General features: G+C 55.9%; 1 protein-coding gene across 4 annotated transcripts in view; it reads left to right on the top strand.

The window, feature by feature from the left end:
- The window catches only part of OTOF (otoferlin), an 81,016-nt gene that overhangs the window by 46,501 nt on the left and 15,755 nt on the right, over positions 1 to 18,760 (top strand). For 2 of the 4 annotated variants that reach the window (XM_032104164.1, XM_032104162.1), the window contains 18 exons: positions 553 to 739; positions 1,042 to 1,228; positions 2,183 to 2,406; positions 3,263 to 3,371; positions 3,822 to 4,005; positions 5,446 to 5,566; positions 6,457 to 6,557; positions 6,998 to 7,088; positions 8,467 to 8,583; positions 9,748 to 9,900; positions 10,343 to 10,532; positions 10,864 to 10,988; positions 11,497 to 11,631; positions 12,551 to 12,712; positions 13,681 to 13,800; positions 15,381 to 15,542; positions 16,385 to 16,547; positions 18,160 to 18,290. In XM_032104164.1, coding sequence (XP_031960055.1) covers positions 553 to 739; positions 1,042 to 1,228; positions 2,183 to 2,406; positions 3,263 to 3,371; positions 3,822 to 4,005; positions 5,446 to 5,566; positions 6,457 to 6,557; positions 6,998 to 7,088; positions 8,467 to 8,583; positions 9,748 to 9,900; positions 10,343 to 10,532; positions 10,864 to 10,988; positions 11,497 to 11,631; positions 12,551 to 12,712; positions 13,681 to 13,800; positions 15,381 to 15,542; positions 16,385 to 16,547; positions 18,160 to 18,290 — 2,662 coding nt within the window. The remainder of the gene's footprint in view (positions 1 to 552; positions 740 to 1,041; positions 1,229 to 2,182; positions 2,407 to 3,262; positions 3,372 to 3,821; positions 4,006 to 5,445; positions 5,567 to 6,456; positions 6,558 to 6,997; positions 7,089 to 8,466; positions 8,584 to 9,747; positions 9,901 to 10,342; positions 10,533 to 10,863; positions 10,989 to 11,496; positions 11,632 to 12,550; positions 12,713 to 13,680; positions 13,801 to 15,380; positions 15,543 to 16,384; positions 16,548 to 18,159; positions 18,291 to 18,760) is intronic. The other 2 variants (XM_032104166.1, XM_032104163.1) reach the window with 1 other exon arrangement.

Here is an 18,760-nt window from a genome sequence, read left to right as displayed (position 1 = left end):
GGTTTGAGGAGCCACCTCCAGTATGTTGGGCTTCATTCCAGGCTGTAGTGGTGATGTTCTCCTACTTATTCCTAAAATCCTGGAATGGCTTGGGATGGAAGGGATCTTCAAGATCACCTTATTCCAACCCTCCTGCCATGGGCAGGGACACCTTCCAGCAGACATGGGCAACTCCAGCAATTCCTAGAATTCCTCTAGAAATATTTTGTCCCCAGTATTCCCATGGGCTCATCTATTTCTGAAGAGGAATAAAGCCACAAATAAAAAAAAAAAAAAAACAACGGATGGAGTTTATTTCTTCCCCAAAATAATCCTCCGAGCCCCTCTTGACAAGGAAAAAATTACTCTTCCAACATCCTGTTCACTCCATTTCCATGGAATGGAGTGGAAGTGGACGGAGTCAGTGCTCAGAAAACGGGGCAGCTCCTCTTTGGTCTTTTATGGGATCACAAAGGTTGGAAAAGATCTCTGAGACCATCTCATCCAACCTTTAGTCTTCCCTGACCACCCCACCCCAGCAGCTGTTCCCAACCCTATCCATTGATATTCCAGGAACCTCCTGCTCCCGGACGGGGTCCCCCCGGAGCGGCAGTGGGCTCGGTTCTACATCAAGATCTACCGCGCCGAGGGGCTGCCGCGGATGAACACCAGCATCATGGCCAACGTCAAGAAGGCCCTCATTGGGGAGAACAAGGACCTGGTGGACCCCTACGTACAGGTGGCCTTCGCGGGGCAGAAGGTGAGTGGGGAGGTGCCAGGGTGACCATGGGAGGTGACACCAGCAGGGCCAGCAGGTAGCCACAGATGGTCTCAGTTGTCATGACAGCTCAGGATGGGTGTGGTGTCACCTGGCACTTCAGGATGGGTGTGGAGTCACCTTGCTTTCTATGCTTCCCCTCTCCATGATGGGTTTGAGCGCTCTCCAGTTGAGGTAGGGAATTCAGGAGAGGGCAGAATGGATGGAAGGGAGCAGCTCAGGTGGTGAGGGATGGTTTGGGACATCCAACCCTTGTCTGAAATCCATGTCTTTCCGCTTCCCAGGGAAAGACATCCATACAGAAGAGCAGCTACGAGCCCCTCTGGAACGAGCAAATCATCTTCACGGAGATGTTCCCCCCGCTGTGCAAACGGATCAAGATCCAGATCCGTGACTCAGACAAGGTCAACGACGTGGCCATCGGGACCCATTTCATCGATCTGAGGAAGATCTCCAACGAAGGGGACAAAGGTAAAGTTGAAGTGGGGGCATTCCTTTGGCAGAGTTCCCAAAGTTTCCCAGACTCCCTCCCACCCCTGGAATTCCCTGGTGCCCATCTGGAGAGACCTCAATGCCCTGAAATGTGAGAGGTTGTTGGCCCAATACTCTAAAACCCGAGATCCGCCACAAGCCTTCAGCCAATTCCTGAAAGCAAAGATACCCCAGAATAATTTGCTTTTCCAAGAATTCCATGGGTGGATGAGCATTTGTCGGGCTCCCCATTCCCACACACACAGGCAAAGATGGGAAACCAAAGGTGGGACTGGAAAGGGACCAATGGGGAGTTCTCCTTCCTCAACTCTCAAAATGGGGAATTGCTCAATGGGAGCCTCATCTCTGCCTTTTGGGCGGGGGGCCCTCCCAGTCTCCATCGCTGCCTTCCCTGCAAAACTTCCCTGAAAAAAAGGAGGCTCCGGGGGGACCCTGTGGCTCTGCACAAGTCCCTGACAGGAGGGGGCAGCCGGGGGGGTCGGGCTGTGCTCCCAGGGAACAGGGACAGGAGGAGAGGGAACGGCCTCAGGCTGGGCCAGGGCAGGCTCAGGGTGGACAGCAGCAGGAATTTCCCCATGGAAAGGGTGCTCAGGCCTTGGCAGGGGCTGCCCAGGGAGGTTTGGAGTGCCCATCCCTGGAGGTGTCCCAGGAAGGGCTGGAGGTGGCACTCAGAGCTCTGGGCTGGGGACAAGGTGGGGACCGGGCACAGGTTGGGCTCGATGGGCTGGGAGGGCTTTTCCAACCCAAATGATACTGGGATTCCCTGAAAACTGTCTCCATGGATGGCTGCAACCACACTTCCATGGACACACAAGAACATATCCCAGCCTGTGCCACCACACACAGACCAGGAAAGTGATGCCAACCACAAGTGCCAGGACATTCCCTTTTGCCCGTCCATCCCCTTCCCGCCTGCCCATTCCATCCCCACAGGTTTCCTGCCCACCTTTGGCCCTGCCTGGGTGAACATGTACGGCTCCACCCGCAACTACACCCTCATGGACGAGCACCAGGAGCTCAACGAGGGCCTGGGCGAGGGCGTCTCCTTCCGCGCCCGGCTCCTGCTGGGCCTGGCCGTGGAGATCCTGGACACCACCAACCCCGAGATCAACAGCTCCACCGAGGTGCAGGTGGAGCAGGCCACTGCCGTGGCTGACGTAAGTCCCCGTGACCCCACAGCATCCAGGGGGCAGTTTGGGGTCTCAGGAATATTGGACTGTTACCTTCGGCTTCACAAATCGAGGATTTCAAGTGTTGCCCCGGCTGTTCTGGATCTCACAGAGCAATAGAAGTAAATCTTGCAGGATTTCAGGTTTTAGCATCGCTCCAGTGCTCACTTCCCTCGGGAGTGCTGGGAATATCTGAGTGAGATACTTTGGCTCTGGCACAGCTTTCCCAGAGAAGCTGTGGCTGGTCCATCCCTGGAAGTGTCCAAGGCCAGGTTGGACAGGGCATGGAGCAACCTGGGATAGAGGAAGGTGACTCTGCCCATGGAACCAGACGATCTTTAAGGTCCCTTCTCACCCAAACCATTCTGTGATTTCTATCGTCTCCGAAACTTAGAGATGTTTCTCCGTGTGGAAAATACACACAGACTCATCCCCTAATTCCAGTTGTCCCACTCTTATCCTGATGGGTTTCAATCAGAAGCCAATTCCCCCAGCCAGGGGGAATGAAACCACCGGGAAATAAAACCCTTCCAATTCTGTGGGAGCATCCAGGCACCTGGATTTGTGTGGTTTGATCAGTTCCGTTTGGGAGTGAACTCAGGCTCGTATTCCTGAATTTCTCTGAGAGTCCATCCCGGGCACGGGGTGACGGCTCCCAACACAGTTCAAGGTTATCTTTAATTAAAAGACAGTAAAACGAAATCTTTAATTAACCACTCTCTGCAACGAGCCAAGAGATGGGAGACAAGACCCTCCTGGTCCCTTTGGCAGTGGCATCCCGAGGGATGGATGTGTCTCTCCCTCTGGCCCTGACCCTCAGCCCTGGGATCTCTTTCTCCTGCAGAACTGCAGTGGGAAGATGGAGGAATTCTTCCTCTTCGGAGCCTTCCTGGAGGCCACCATGATCGACAGGAAGATTGGGGACAAACCCATCAACTTCGAGGTCACCATAGGTTGGTTGTTCTTTGGGGAGTGTGACGGTTTTGAAAATCAGAATCCAAAGCTGGGAGCGGGGTTTATTCCCGATTTTCCATTCCAACCCCTGCTAGAGCAGGTTTGGGGAGCAGGGAATGGCCCCTCCGTGGGCGTGAGGGATGTGGGATCCCACACCCCCTATTTTGTGCCTGCTGGGGTGTGGCCAGTGGAGCTGATCCCTCTCCCATCCTGGCTTTGTGCTCTGGAGAGGCCAGCTCCAGGAAGGAATGTATTCCCAGGGGATTGAGAGGGGACAGGAGCAGGGTATAGACACCTCTCCCTAATTTCTGGCTCCTGGACGTGGCTCCAGGAAGTCAAACGTTCTCTGTGATTCCAGCAGAGAAAACTTCTGCCAGCCTGAATTCAGTCCCAGAGCTGGGAGTTACAACCCTGTGAATCAATTCCATTTTTTTTATTTTTTCCTTGAGGTAACTATGGCAACCAGGTGGATGGCTCCAGCAAACCCCTCCTGCGGAGGAAGAAAGAGGGAGGGGATGGGGACGAGGAGGAGTCGGAGCTGCTCCAGAATTCCAGTGAGGATGAAGGTGGTGAGGATGGAGAGCTGGTCTCCGTTTCTTCATCCCAGCCCATGAAGCCCCTGGTCACGGACAGGTCAGTGTGTCCACTTGGGCACTGGGTCAGTGTGTCCACCTGGGCACGGACAGGTCAGTGTGTCCACTTGGGCACTGGGTCAGTGTGTCCACCTGGGCACGGACAGGTCAGTGTGTCCACCTGGGCACTGGGTCAGTGTGTCCACCTGGGCACGGACAGGTCAGTGTGTCCACCTGGGCACTGGGTCAGTGTGTCCACCTGGGCACGGACAGGTCAGTGTGTCCACCTGGGCACTGGGTCAGTGGGTCCACCTGGATTTGTGTGCTCAGTGTGTCCACTTGGGCATTGGATCAGTGTGTCCTCCCAGTCACAGACAGGTCAGTGTGTCCACCTGGGCACTGGGTCAGTGTGTCCACCTTGTGTGGCACCTGGGGACGTGGGTCAGTGGTGGCCTTGGCAGTGCCGAGATCCCAGATGGAAAAACTGCTGGAAAAATCTGCCAATGCATCAGGCAGGAGATTGGCATAAAAGACTCAAATCCTCTCCCTGGTGAGATGTGGCTGGGAATGTCTGGATGTGGATACAAAGGACTGGGATAAGGAAGATAATTGGATTTACGATGATAAGATTCGCTTAAAGTGGATTTTAATCAAGTTTTAGCAGTAGATTGGTGTTAATTTAATTAACTGTCTGATTCAATCAGTTGGGAAAGGAGTATCCAGTGAAGTGTCTCCCTGGAATTCCCTCCCTTTTCCCTTGAATATCCAGCACAGATAAAGTCCCCCTGGAATTCCCGCCTCTGTTCCTCGGCTCCTTGTCCATCTGAATCCCAAGGGGAGATGAGAAGCTCCGATGTTTTGGGGCCGCGCCCACCCTGTTTTCCCAAAAATCTCCCGCCTCTGGGAGCTTCCTGCTCCACCACGGGGCTCTGCTGACATCTCCTGGCGGGAATACCCGGGAAGAGCTGGAGCGGGATTTAACTCCTGGTGATTCCAGGTGCAGCAGGATCCACAGTGGCTTTCCAGGGGGTGGATCCCGGCTCATGGCCAGTGCTCCAAAAGTATGGATCGCCCTTCCTTTAGCTGTGCCATCACTATTCCAAGGACAGGTTGGGCAGGGGTTGGAGCAACCAGAAGGTTTCAGAATCCCAGAACGGTTTGGGTGGGAAGGGACCTTAACGCTCATCCCATTCCAACCCCAACACATTCCAGTGTCCCAGGTGGCTCCGAGCCCCATCCAACCTGGCCTTGGGCACTTCCAGGGATGGGGCAGTCCCTGGGCACTGCACCCATCCATCCTGGGCCTGGCATTGGGAATGGCCTCGGGAGAAACGGAGCCTCTGTTCTCCAGGATGCATCCGAAGCCACCTCCCTCCCACTCCTGAGCTCCTTTAGTAGCCTTCCCACCACGGCAGTGCCTCCTGGGAGCGGGGTGGGATGGGGGCTGCTCCAGGCCGGGATTGTCACCCCCACAGAGCGTCTCTCCTGCCTCCTCCTGCAGGAATTATTTCCACCTGCCCTACCTGGAGAAGAAGCCCTGCATCTACATCCGGAGCTGGTGGCAGGACCAGCGGCGCCGGCTCTACAACGCCAACATCATGGACAAGATCGCGGACAAGCTGGTCAGGGATGGACAGGGAGGGATGGAGGGACAGAGCTGGGACACGGGGCTGGCACAAGGCACAGCCACATCCAGGCTCCCTGGGTGTCTCTGCACCTTGGCGCAAAGCAGGGACAGGCAGTGCCCGAAAAGGGGGAAGTTCCCAGTGAGGACTCACCAGATTCCAGCAGCTCCTTGAGAATTCTGTGGGTTAGATCCAGGTGTTCCCACAAATGGGAACAGGGGCAGGGAGGCTGGGCTGGAGGGGTGAAGCACTCCTGTGGCAGAGCCAGGGAAGGGAAAGCTCCAGGGAGAGCTCAGAGCCCCCTGCAGGGCCTAAAGGGGCTCCAGGAGAGCTGGAGAGGGACTGGGGACAAGGCATGGAGGGACAGGACACAGGGAATGGGTACAAACTGGAAAAGGAGATTTAGGCAGGATATTGGGAAGGAATTGTTCCCTGTGAGGGTGGGCAGGTCCTGGCACAGGGTTCCCAGAGAAGCTGTGGCTGCCCCTGGATCCCTGGAAGGTTCCAAGGGACAGGGTTTGGAGCAACCTGGGATAGTGGAAGATGTCCCTGCCCATGGTGGTGGAGTTGGAATTCAATGATTCCTACCCAACCCATTCCGTGATTTTATGATTAACAGTCTCAGCTCATTCCCAGGGAACCTTCAGGAGAGCTCTACATTGGCAGGGTCATAGCAGGATCCAGGAAGGGTCCCCCTGGCAGGTCCCTCCAAGAGGGTTTGGATCTCGGCCAGCTTATTCCTGGAGGGCACCGGAGCCATTCCCAGTCCCCAGAGCTGGGTCCCCAAACACGTTCCAGGGAAGCAGCCGGGGTTTCCCTCGGTGTGGGGTTGGATCAGGGGGTCCCCCAGCCCCCCACCCCTCACGCTGTCCCCATTGGTGCTGCAGGAGGAGGGGCTCAATGATGTGCAGGAGATGATCAAGACGGAGAAGCCGCACCCGGAGCGCCGGCTCCGAGGGGTCCTGGAGGAGCTGAGCAGTGGCTGCCTGTGAGTGACACGTGGGAAGGGTGGCACCGTGCGGGTCCCTGCTTCCAGCGGATGAGGCTGGGAATATCACCTCTGGGAGTGTCACCTCACCTTGCCTCGTCCTCGGGATGACGGCACAACATTCCATGACGTTGGCGCGGTGCCGGATCTTTTGCCTCGGGCTGGAGCACGGTGCTGCCATCTGCACCCCAAAGCAAGGCTGAAAACCTCAAACTGCGGCCTCCACGGGCTGCTGGCACCTGGTGGCACCTGGTGGCACCTGGTGGCACCTACTGTCCCTTCCTGACCCTGAGTCCGGGGTGTGAACCAGCCCCTCGGCCACAGTTTTGTTGGAGACTGGAGGGAATGGGAGCGTTTCCCTCCAGGGATGTGGCCAGGCTGGCAGAGACTTCCCTGGGAAGGGCTCCCGTGGGAATCGCTCTGCCGGCCTTTTCCCGCAGGCGCTTCCTGACCTTGGCTGACAAGGACCAGCATCATTCGTCCCGCACGAGGCTGGACCGGGAGAGGCTCAAATCCTGCATGCGGGAGCTGGTGAGTGGGATCTGGTCCCTAAAGGGGCTCCAGGAGAGCTGGAGCGGGACTTTGGATGAGGCCTGGAGGGACAGGACACAGGGAATGGCTTCCCAGTGCCAGAGGGCAGGGACGGATGGGATATTGGGAAGGAATCATTCCCTGTGAGGGTGGGGACGGGTTGTTCAGGAAAGCTTTGGAAGTAGTGGAGGAGGATTCCTGAGCAGGGGCTGGAATTTGGTCCATGGACACACTGGTTTCCAGTCCCTGTGGGTCGAAGGTTTGGGGTTTAACTCTGAGCAGAGGAGCCCAAAGACCCCTCGGGTCTCACCCACGTCCCAGGTGTCACTTGGGCCTCCGCTGCCTCCCCTCCACCAGACTCTGGAAAGAAATTTGGGAGCACAGAGGAGCTGGAAGGGGGAATATTGGGAACCCTGAGGAGCAGAGCTGCCCCAGGGACAGAGGTTTGGGGATGATTTTGGGAACCCTGGGGAGCAGAGCTGTGCCAGGAACAGAGGTTTGGGGATGATTTTGGGAACCCTGGGGAGCAGAGCTCTGCCAGGAACAGAGGTTTGGGGATGATTTTGGGAACTGTGCAGGACAGAGCTGCCCCAGGGACAGAGGTCTGGGGGTGATTTTGGGAACCCCGGGGAGCAGAGCTGTGCCACGGACAGAGGTTTGGGGGTGATTTTGGGAACCCTGAGGAGCAGAGCTGTGCCAGGGACAGAGGTTTGGGGGTGATTTTGGGAACCCTGAGGAGCAGAGCTGTGCCAGGGACAGAGGTTTGGGGGTGATTTTGGGAACCCTGAGGAGCAGAGCTGTGCCAGGGACAGAGGTTTGGGGGTGATTTTGGGAACCCTGAGGAGCAGAGCTGTGCCAGGGACAGAGGTTTGGGGGTGATTTTGGGAACCCTGAGGAGCAGAGCTGTGCCAGGGACAGAGGTTTGGGGGTGATTTTGGGAACTGTGCGGGACAGAGCTGCTCCAGGGACAGAAGTTTGGGGGTGGTGGCCCTGCTCCTTGCCAAGGATGTGCAGGAGAGATGGACAAGGAGCTGGTGGCTTCTCCACCTGGCACAGCCAAGGACACCAACTTCAGTGGCCAGCTGCACCGTGGAGAGCCAGGAATTGTTAAATTCTCCACGTTCACGTGGAAGCTCCAAGGCTCAGGTGCCGGGTGACAGCGGGAGAGGCCCCTTCCTTAATCTACCCCAAAACTCTCCAAGCTCAGGTGACACCGTTGTGGTGTCATCTTCTCCTGGGCTCTGTCTCTGCCCTCTCAGGGGCCCTCCCATGCCAAGGTCAACAGAAGGATGTCCGAAGGTGTCCATCCTGACATAGTGGGATTGAGGCACCTTTGCCTCGTCCGAGCTGTGTCCTGATGAGCCGGCTGTCCCTGCAGGAGAACATGGCCCAGCAGGCCACGGCCCTGCGCTCCCAGGTCAAGAGGAACACCATGAAGGACAAGCTGAAGCTGGTGCAGAACTTCCTGCAGAAGCTGCGGTTCCTGGCGGATGAGGTGGGTCCCTCATGGGCAGAGGTGGCTCTGGCTGGGTCAGCACATGGAGACAGAAACCAGGGAGGGATGGATGGATGGATGGATGGATGGATGGATGTATGGAGACCTCCGAGGGCAGGAGAGGTCCCTCTGCAAGGAGCCTTTCCAAGTCCATGAGCTGCCCCATGATCCCTGTGCACTCCTGGGTGGGAATGAGCTGATGAAGAAGAACCTTAAGAGTTTCCTGGGGAAGGGACAGAGCTGGGTCCTCCTGCAGCAGAGCTGGAGATGTTTCTGCCAGTCCCAGCCATGGAGGGATCCTGTGGGCTCAGGATCTGGGAGGTGACACATCAAATCCCAGGCTGGTTTGGGTGGGAAGGGATCTGAAATCCCATCCAGTTCTAACCCCAGCACCTTCCACCATCCCAGGCTGCTCCAAGCCCTGTCCGACCTGTCCAAGGACACTGCCAGGCATCCAGGGGCAGCCACAGCTGCTCTGGGAATTCCAGCCCAGCCCCTCCCCACCCTCAAGGGGCTGAATTCCTTCCCAATATCCCATCCATCCCTGCCCTCTGGCACTGGGAAGCCATTCCCTGTGTCCTGTCCCTCCATCCCTTGTCCCAAGTCCCTCTCCAGCTCTCCTGGAGCCCCTTTAGGCTCTGGAATGATTTTACGACACTTTCACACTTCAGGACTGGCTTGGAGGGGGTTCTTGGTCCTCCCTGGAGCTGCAGCTGTTCCACCTCCTGCTCCCGTTTCCCATGGAGGGCTCCCAGCTCCATCCCTGGTTAAAGCCAGGCCTTCCTTGGCCCTGACCCAACTCAGATTTGAGGTGTGATGGGCCCTGTCCAGACTGGGAACCTCTTCCCTGGAAAGGGATGAAGGAATGGCCCCTGCCGTCCCCTCCCCCAAGGCCACTGAAGGAGAAAAGAAAAATCTTCTGTCTTCTTAGCCCAAATTTATATTTTTTAAAACTTTAACCAACCTAAATCCCAGGTTTTTCCTGCTCTGAGCAGCTATTTTGGAGTGGGAATCTCAAAACTATTCCAGTGCCCACAGTGTGGCATCAGGCACATCCATCTTCCATGGAATCTGTTGGATTTGCCTCCAGACAGTCTCCAGCCCCGCCAGTGCCTCAGTGGTCAGAGCTGGGACACTGACGGGGCTCTCCTGTGGCATTCCCAGCCCCAGCACACGATTCCCGACGTTTTCCTCTGGATGATGAGCAACAACAAGCGCATCGCCTACGCCCGCATCCCTTCCAAGGACATCCTGTACTCCATTGTGGATGAGGAGATGGGCAAGGACTGCGCCAAGGTGAAGACGGTTTTCCTCAAGGTGAGGCTCCGTCTGTCCTGGGGGAGCTGCGGCCAAGAGGAGGGAAGTGGAGGAGGGAATTTGGGAGATGAGGATGAGAGTTGTGTATCCGTTTTTCCTGGGGGTTGAATATTGGAAAAATGTGATCCATACTCTGCTGCTAGAGGTGGAAATCTGCTCCTAGGGAGGGTGAAGCACTGACCTTACCCAGCCCGATAAGTGGGAAGTGTTTGGAAAGAGGGGACGTGTTTTATCCAGCTGGAAATCCAGAGAATTCCTGGCTTAGGGAAAGGAAATCATGATGGGAAGAGGACAATGCACGAGCCAGAGTAGTGTCATGATCCCGAAGGATCCTTGGGTTTAAGGAACAGCAGCACAATGGCCCAAAGGGGTTGGGCGCTCCAAGAGGTGGTGTGTCGATATTCCCGACATCCATGTGAAATCTTCCCTCCCTTGTGCTCAGCTCCCCGGGAAGAGGGGGTTCGGACCTGCTGGCTGGACAGTCCAGGCCAAGATGGAGATCTACCTGTGGCTGGGCCTCAACAAGCAGCGCAAGGACTTCCTGAGCGGCCTCCCCTGTGGATTCGAGGAGAAGAAAACCCCCCGAGGACAAAACCTGCCTTCCTTCCCACCCATCAGCCTCCTGTACACCAGTAAGGAATTCCCACAGGATGGGACATGGAGAAGGTGGGAGGGAGTCTGGCTGGACACCCCCTGGTCCAACGGCTTCCAGGAGCTAAGGGGGAAATTACTCCAGTTGTCCCAGGAGAGCTGGGGGGTGGGAATTGTGTCCCCTCATCCCGCTCCTGTTCACGGCTGATGTTGTGCGCACAACGAGCAGGATGCCAAAGAAATCCGTATCCATTTGGGATTCGCGCTTTGAGCTGAGATCCTTCCCCCATGAGGAAAAACAGGCCCCTGAGACCTCCCTTGGATGGGTTCTGGGAGATTGTCCCAAGCCATCCCATCCCCTCTCTCTTCCAGAGAAACAGGTTTTCCAGCTGCGAGCCCACATGTACCAAGCCAGGAGTTTGTTCGCAGCCGACAGCAGCGGCCTCTCGGATCCCTTCGCGCGGGTCTTCTTCATCTCCCAGAGCCAGTGCACCGAGGTGAACATTCCTGGGATGCAGGGATGTGGGGATGGCTGGTGATGCTGCAGGTTCCATCCTGCTCCCGTGGCACACATCCCACGAGGATTAGGATCCCATAAGGATTAGGATGATCCTGGGGTCCTGCAATGAGAGCTGGGGATTTACTGTCTCCAGGAGCCCATTCCGAAATATGCCCCACATGCTGGTGGCTGCAATTGCCCATGATTCCCCATGATTCCCCGTGATTCCTTGTGAATGCCTGCCTGTTGAGGCAGAACTGGGTCATGTTAAAGTGGTTCTTGGGCTTCCTTCCCAGTCCAAGGGTTGCCAAGCTTTAGGAAGCCTGGAGGACACTGGGAATAATCCATCTCTGCTCATCTCCTGTTCGATTGTTTCCCTCAGAAGAATCCCTGGGAGATTCCCGATGCCTCTCCGATCCAAAAAATGCGCAGCAGCCCCACCTGCCACCCTTTCCCAGGACTTTGGTCCATCCCTGGAGCAGTAGCAACGTCTCCCATCTTTCCAGGTTCTCAACGAGACCCTTTGCCCAACCTGGGACCAGCTCCTGGTGTTCGACAATGTGGAGCTGTACGGGGAAGCTCACGAGATGCGGGATGACCCCCCCATCATCGTCATCGAGATCTACGACCAGGACACTGTGGTGAGAAAAGCCCATGGAATTGTGTGTGGTTTGGATGCCGGGATCTCTCCAGAGTTGGAGGCAGAGGATGTGGGGAGCCTTTTTTCCTGATTCCTGGAAAATGATCCCTCCACATCACCCACGGAGCCTCTGCTGCTCATAAATCTCAGACGTAACTTGATGTATCTTGTTTTTGGAGAGGGAAGCAAGAGGCTGTAGCCAAGGAGATTTTCCCTTTGGGAAAACTGCTCATCCCTGGCCTCCTTGCTGTCCCAACCCTTGGCTGTCCCAAACCTCCTTCAAGGAGCCAGGACTGAAAGTTTTCCCTGAGCTTTGGCATCCCAAGCCCAGAGCGCTGATCCCGTTCCTGTTCCAACCACGATGGGGAGGACCACAGGGCTAATTTTGAATTCTTGTGTTGGATCCCCAACTCCAAGTGCCCTTGGGGAGAACCATGGGTCTAATCTTGGAATTCCCCTGTTGGATCCCAACTCCAAGTGCTCTTGGGGAGAACCATGAGTCTAATCTTGGAATTCCCCTGTTGGATCCCAACTCCAAGTGCTCTTGGGGAGAACCATGGGTCTAATCTTGGAATTCCCCTGTTGGATCCCAACTCCAAGTGCTCTTGGGGAGAACCATGGGTCTAATCTTGGAATTCCCCTGTTGGATCCCAACTCCAAGTGCTCTTGGGGAGAACCACAGGGCTAATCTTGGAATTCCCCTGTTGGATCCCAACTCCAAGTGCTCTTGGGGAGAACCATGGGTCTAATCTTGGAATTCTCCTGTTGGATCCCAAGTCCAAGTGCTCTTGGGGAGAACCACAGGGCTAATCTTGGAATTCCCCTGTTGGATCCCAACTCCAAGTGCTCTTGGGGAGAACCATGGGTCTAGTCTTGGAATTCCCATGTTGGATTCCCAACTCCACATGCTCTTTCCGCAGGGAAAAGCTGACTTCATGGGCCGGACGTTCGCCAAGCCGGTGGTGAAGATGTCAGACGAGCAGTACTGCCCCCCACGCTTCCCGCCACAGCTGGAGTATTATCAGATCTACCGCGGCAATGCCACGGCCGGGGACCTGCTGGCCGCCTTTGAGCTGCTCCAGGTGCCAGCTGGACAAAGGGATGGGAAGGCTGGATGCAGGGTTGGAAGGGAGAGGGGATTAATTTATGGAAAATCAGATAACTGGGAATAACTGGGAATAACTGCCCCTTCACTGCTTCATTGTTCTGCTGAACCCTTGTAGTTTCTCTTGGATGGATCAACCACTTGTTCATCAAAGGCACCTGGAAGTGTCCAAGGACAGGTTGGACAGGGCTTGGACCAACCCAGGATACTGGAAGGTTTCCCTGCCCATGGCAGGGGGTTGGAATTCAATGGTCTTTCAAGTCCCTTCCAGCCCCAACCATTCCATGACTCATGTCAGTCTGGGGCAATACCAGAGTAAAATTCTTCCACTTTTGTGCCTCATGGTCCATCCACTGAAATACTTTTCCCACCTCCTTTTTCTGCCAGGGCAGGTGCTCATCCAAGCCCTTTCCCCCACCACTTTCCTTGGACTCGGGGAACGGCTCACACGGGAGATTTGATCTTTCCTGAGCCCTGGGCTGGATATGGGACCTTAAAGCTGCTCCTGGGCTGAGCTCTGGGACCACATCTCCATTTCCTCACACCCAGCCCAGCAGATGCAATTCCAGGGTGGAACAGCCCTGGGAGTGGGATACATTGGTGGGCTGAGATTGCTGGATTGCTCCTGGGACTGTCCTGTGTGGAAGGACAGCAATTCCCAGCACCTTCTGCTCTTGCATTTCACTTTTCCCAAAGCAACTGCCCTGGGCTCTCGGTGCTCCCAGACAATGCAGACCCAACAACTGGGACCAGTTCCAGCTGAGACACCACCCAGTTCCCTCTGGAATTTGTCCCTGTCCATGGCAGGGGTTGGAATGAGTTGATCTTTGAGGTCCCTTCCAAAGCAAACCAATCTGTGATTCCACAATTCTGGGAGATGGACCAAAAAACTGCTTTCCAGCAGCTCAAAAGAGCAGATCCTAATCCATGATCCATCTGTTCCAGATCGGCCCCGGGGGCAAGTCAGACCTGCCCCCAATCGATGGCCCCACGGACATGGATCGGGGCCCCATCCTGCCGGTGCCTCTGGGAATTCGGCCGGTGCTGAGCAGATACAGAGTGGAGGTAACAGCCTCGGAGCACCCGGTGTCCATGTGGAGCATTTCCTGGGGCAGGAGAGCGTCTCCAAGGGTGCTGGAAGGGCAGGAGGGAGCTGGGAGTCAAGGATCTGTCTGTGGTGGCCAGACTGGGAACCAGGCTGCAGCATCCCTAAAAAAGCAGGGAACTGGATCACTTTGTGCTGTCAAAACTGGGCAGGACAGTGAGACAGCAGCACCTGGGCTGAGATGCAGCTCAGGGAACATTAGAGATGGACATGGAGCTGGATCATCTCTTCCCAAAAAAATCCTATAGCTCAGGTGTTCTGCATCCCACCAAACTCGGGCAAAGAGGATGGAATGCCTCTCATGTATCCATGGTTATCTAAATTGGGATTTTGTATCCAAAATAGTGTGGGCACGACCCAGGGCAGTGCCCGTCCCCTGTGCTGGCACTGCTGGGGCACCTCCAGTGCTGGGGGCAGCTCTGGGCCCCTCCTGACAGGAGAGACCCTGAGGGGCTGGAGTGTGTCCAGGGCAGGGAACGGAGCTGGGAAGGGGCTGGAGCAGCAGGAGCGGCTGAGGGAGCTGGGAAAGGGGCTCAGGCTGGAGCAAAGGAGGCTCCGGGGGGACCTTGTGGCTCTGCACAAGTCCCTGACAGGAGGGGGCAGCCGGGGGGGTCGGGCTCTGCTCGCAGGGAACAGGGACAGGAGGAGAGGGAACGGCCTCAGGCTGGGCCAGGGCAGGCTCAGGGTGGACAGCAGCAGGAATTTCCCCATGGAAAGGGTGCTCAGGCCTTGGCAGGGGCTGCCCAGGGAGGTTTGGAGTGCCCATCCCTGGAGGTGTCCCAGGAAGGGCTGGAGGTGGCACTCAGAGCTCTGGGCTGGGGACAAGGTGGGGACCGGGCACAGGTTGGGCTCGATGGGCTGGGAGGGCTTCTCCAAATGATTCCGTGGTTCTGTGACGTGTCCCACGAGGGCCCCTGTCCCTTGGAGGTCCTGGTGGACCCCCATGACCCAGGCAATGCCCACAGGGATGTTCAGGGCACATCTCAGCCCCGGGTGAAGGTGCTTCTGCTCAGGTGAGATGCCACTGACCAGGTCTCCAAAGGGATCTCAGCTCCCGGTTTTCCACACATTTGCATCGCCATAAATGAGTTGTGTTCCTCACAATTTTAATACAGCCATGGGGAGTGAGGAGGTGGGGAAATCTCCATTTTGGGGAATTTTGGATGGTGGCAGTCTGTTACCCCAGGCAGGGACAGGGAAGTTTCCCCAGTGACACTGATTCCACTGGGACAAAGCAATGGCAGTGCTGGATCCAGAGCCACCACAGATGGACAGAGCTGCTCTGAGGAGTCCCAGGGTGGGAAAAGGCCAGGAAGGGAGAAAGGCAGGAAAAGGAGTGTCGAGAGCAGCAGCTGGGAGACCTTGGGCTGCAAACCAGGAGTGGGATGGAAGATTTGGGGTGTCAGGAGGAGATACCTCAGGAATCCCACTGCCCAGAGATGACATCGTCAGTGGGATCCCTCTCCATGGAGAACCAGCTCTCCAATGTGAGATCGTCCCGCTCACATTCACGTGCTCTCTCCTCCTCCTCCTGCCCTAGATCCTGTTCTGGGGGCTCAGGGACCTGAAGAGAGTGAACCTGGCTCAAGTGGACCGGCCCCGTGTGGACATCGAGTGCGCCGGAAAGGGCGTCCAGTCTGCCCTGATCCAGAACTACAAGAAAAACCCCAATTTCAGCACTTTGGTCAAGTGGTTTGAGGTGGTGAGTGTGGCTCCTTCCCTCTGATCCCTCACCTGGAACCCAGAATTTCTGGAGCCCACCATGGCTCCGAGCCCTTTACTCCAGTTTTCCCAAAGGAGTGGAGCATATGGACACCATTCCTTTACCTGAGGGCTCCCAAGCCACATTTTGCTGGAGCAGATCTGGACCTCTTCCTCCAGCATGATCCCAGTTCTGGTCTCTGCTCGTCTTCCCGACATGATCCCATTCTTAACCCCTACCCACCTTCCCAACATGATCCCATTCTTAATCCCTACCCGCCTTCCCAACATGATCCCATTCTTAATCCCTACCGGCCTTCCCAGCATGATCCCATTCTTAATCCCTACGGGTCTTCCCGACATGATCCCATTCTTAATCCCTACCGGCCTTCCCGACATGATCCCATTCTTAACCCCTACCGGCCTTCCCGACATGATCCCATTCTTAATCCCTACGGGTCTTCCCGACATGATCCCATTCTTAATCCCTACGGGTCTTCCCGACATGATCCCATTCTTAATCCCTACCGGCCTTCCCGACATGATCCCATTCTTAACCCCTACCAGCCTTCCCGACGTGATCCCATTCTTAATCCCTACCGGCCTTCCCGACATGATCCCATTCTTAATCCCTACGGGTCTTCCCGACATGATCCCATTCTTAATCCCTACGGGTCTTCCCGACATGATCCCATTCTTAATCCCTACCGGCCTTCCCAACATGATCCCATTCTTAATCCCTACGGGTCTCCCCAGCATGATCCCAATTCTGGTCCCTACTTCCCTTCCCAACCACCAAACCAGACGCTCCCAGTCCCTGATAACCATCCCTCCTCTTCGCAGGACCTCCCGGAGAACGAGCTGCTGCACCCGCCCCTGAACATCCGGGTGGTGGACTGCCGGGCCTTCGGGCGCTACACCCTGGTGGGCTCCCACACCGTCAGCTCCCTCCGCAAGTTCATCTACCGCCCGCCCGATAAGAAAGCCCAGCACTGGAACATGGCAGGTACCAGGACTGGGACATGGGGGCCTGGTCTGGAGCATCCATGGGGAGAAGAGGGAGGTGGGATGGGCTGTGAGGACCACGAGATGGTTGGTTAACCCACAGAACTTCTGGGTTTGGGTCCAGTCTTAACCAGAACTTCAAAAAAAACCCCCAAATTTAGCACTTTGGTAGTTCCAAGGGGTGAATCTCCTCTTCCCTTTGAGCCCTCAACCAGAACCCAGAATTTCTGGAGCCCAAACCGTGGCTCCAAGCCCTTTGCTGTGGTTTCCTCAGAGGGATGAGGAGCCACAGGGTGCAATCCATCACTTCCCATTGATTTTTTGATCTGTGGGTCTTGCCTGCTCCCCCAATTCCTGTAAGACAAGAAAGGTTCACCTCTGACATCTCTGCAGCTTCAGGACTTGAGTCCCCACGTATTCCTCAGGACTGGGACTGGATTTGGCCACGCTCAGTCCCCGTGGTGGCTGTAAAGAGCAGAGGTCGAGGCCCCTCTCAACCCAAACCACCCCAATGCATCAGCGACTGCAGCAAAACCCATCCCAGACCCACTTCCCACCCATCCCAAGGGCTTGGGAGCCGCCGGAATTGCTCCTCTCCTCCCAGCTTTGGGGCCGGAGGCTGGGCGAGATTCCCAAGGACACATCTGGTTGCATCCAGCTGACCAAGGGTTATGTCCAAGCCAGCGGAGGCTTTCAGGACAATCTTCTCTGCCTCTTCTCCTCTGGACATTTCCTGCTTATCCTCCACCTTCCTTTGCTCCGTGTGGGATTTTGGTCCTGCTGAAGGCTCTGTGCTTATTTCCACTGCTCCAAACAAGGTGGTCCCACAGCGCTCCAGCCTGAATCCTGTGGGATCTCTCCTGAGCTCAGTTTCTGGCGGGAATCCTGTAGGATCTCACCTGAGCTCAGTTTCTGGCATGAATCCTGTGGGATCTCACCTGAGCTCAGTTTCTGGTGTGAATCCCGTAGGATCTCTCCTGAATTCTCAGTTTCTGGCATGAATCCTGTGGGATCTCACCTGAGCTCAGTTTCTGGTGTGAATTCTGGAGGATCTCTCCTGAATTCTCAGTTTCTGGCATGAATCCTGTAGGATCTCTCCTGAATTCTCAGTTTCTGGCATGAATCCTGTAGGATCTCACCTAAATTCTCAGTTTCTGGCATGAATCCTGTGGGATCTCTCCTGAATTCTCAGTTTCTGGCATGAATCCTGTGGGATCTCACCTGAGCTCAGTTTCTGGCATGAATCCTGTGGGATCTCTCCTGAATTCTCAGTTTCTGGCATGAATCCTGTGGGATCTCACCTGAGCTCAGTTTCTGGCATGAATCCTGTGGGATCTCTCCTGAATTCTCAGTTTCTGGCATGAATCCTGTAGGATCTCTCCTGAATTCTCAGTTTCTGGCATGAATCCTGTGGGATCTCTCCTGAATTCTCAGTTTCTGGCATGAATCCTGTGGGATCTCTCCTGAATTCTCAGTTTCTGGTGTGAATCCTGTGGGATCTTGCCTGAGCTTGGTTTCTGGTCTGAATCCTGTGGGATCCTACCGGAACTGTCGGTTTCTCCTCTCCAGTGTCCCTCTCCCTTGTTCTTTCTCCTTCTCTGTCCTCTGTCCAGCCAAACACCTCAACGGGTACCTGGCCATGACCAGCAGGGCCCATCGCTCTTGCCCCACAGGGGAGATCGTTGTCAACATGGAACCCGAGGTTCCCATCAAGAAGATGGACACGATGGTGAAGCTGGAAGCTGTGAGTATCCGCGTGCCATCACCTCTTTCCTCATGGAATTGCCGATTTCTGAGGGGTTCCACCCTGAACTGGGTCAGCAGCATGTCCCAGGGACGTCGGGCTGTGTCACACTGAATGTGTCTGTGCCCAATTACTTGACCAGAATGGGACTTTCAGCTCCTTCTCCCACCCTTCTGCTCCAGAGCTTCCTCCACAAAAACAGATTCCTGCCAAGATGCTCCCAGGGCTGGAGCCCCTCTGCTCTGCAGCCAGGCTGGGAGAGCTGGGGGTGCTCACCTGGAGAAGAGAAGGATCCAGGGAGAGCTCAGAGCCCCTTCCAGGGCCTGAAGGGGCTCCAGGAGAGCTGGAGAGGGACTGGGGACAAGGCATGGAGGGACAGGACACAGGGAATGGCTTCCCAGTGCCAGAGGGCAGGGTTAGATGGGATATTGGGAAGGAATTGTTCCCTGGGAGGGTGGTGAGGGTGTGGG

The sequence above is a fragment of the Corvus moneduloides genome, chromosome 3 (genome assembly GCF_009650955.1).
Source record: "Corvus moneduloides isolate bCorMon1 chromosome 3, bCorMon1.pri, whole genome shotgun sequence".
NCBI classification, from domain to species: Eukaryota; Metazoa; Chordata; class Aves; order Passeriformes; family Corvidae; genus Corvus; species Corvus moneduloides.
Note: the sequence above shows the minus strand (reverse complement) of the source record. Positions and strands in the feature narration are given on the sequence as shown.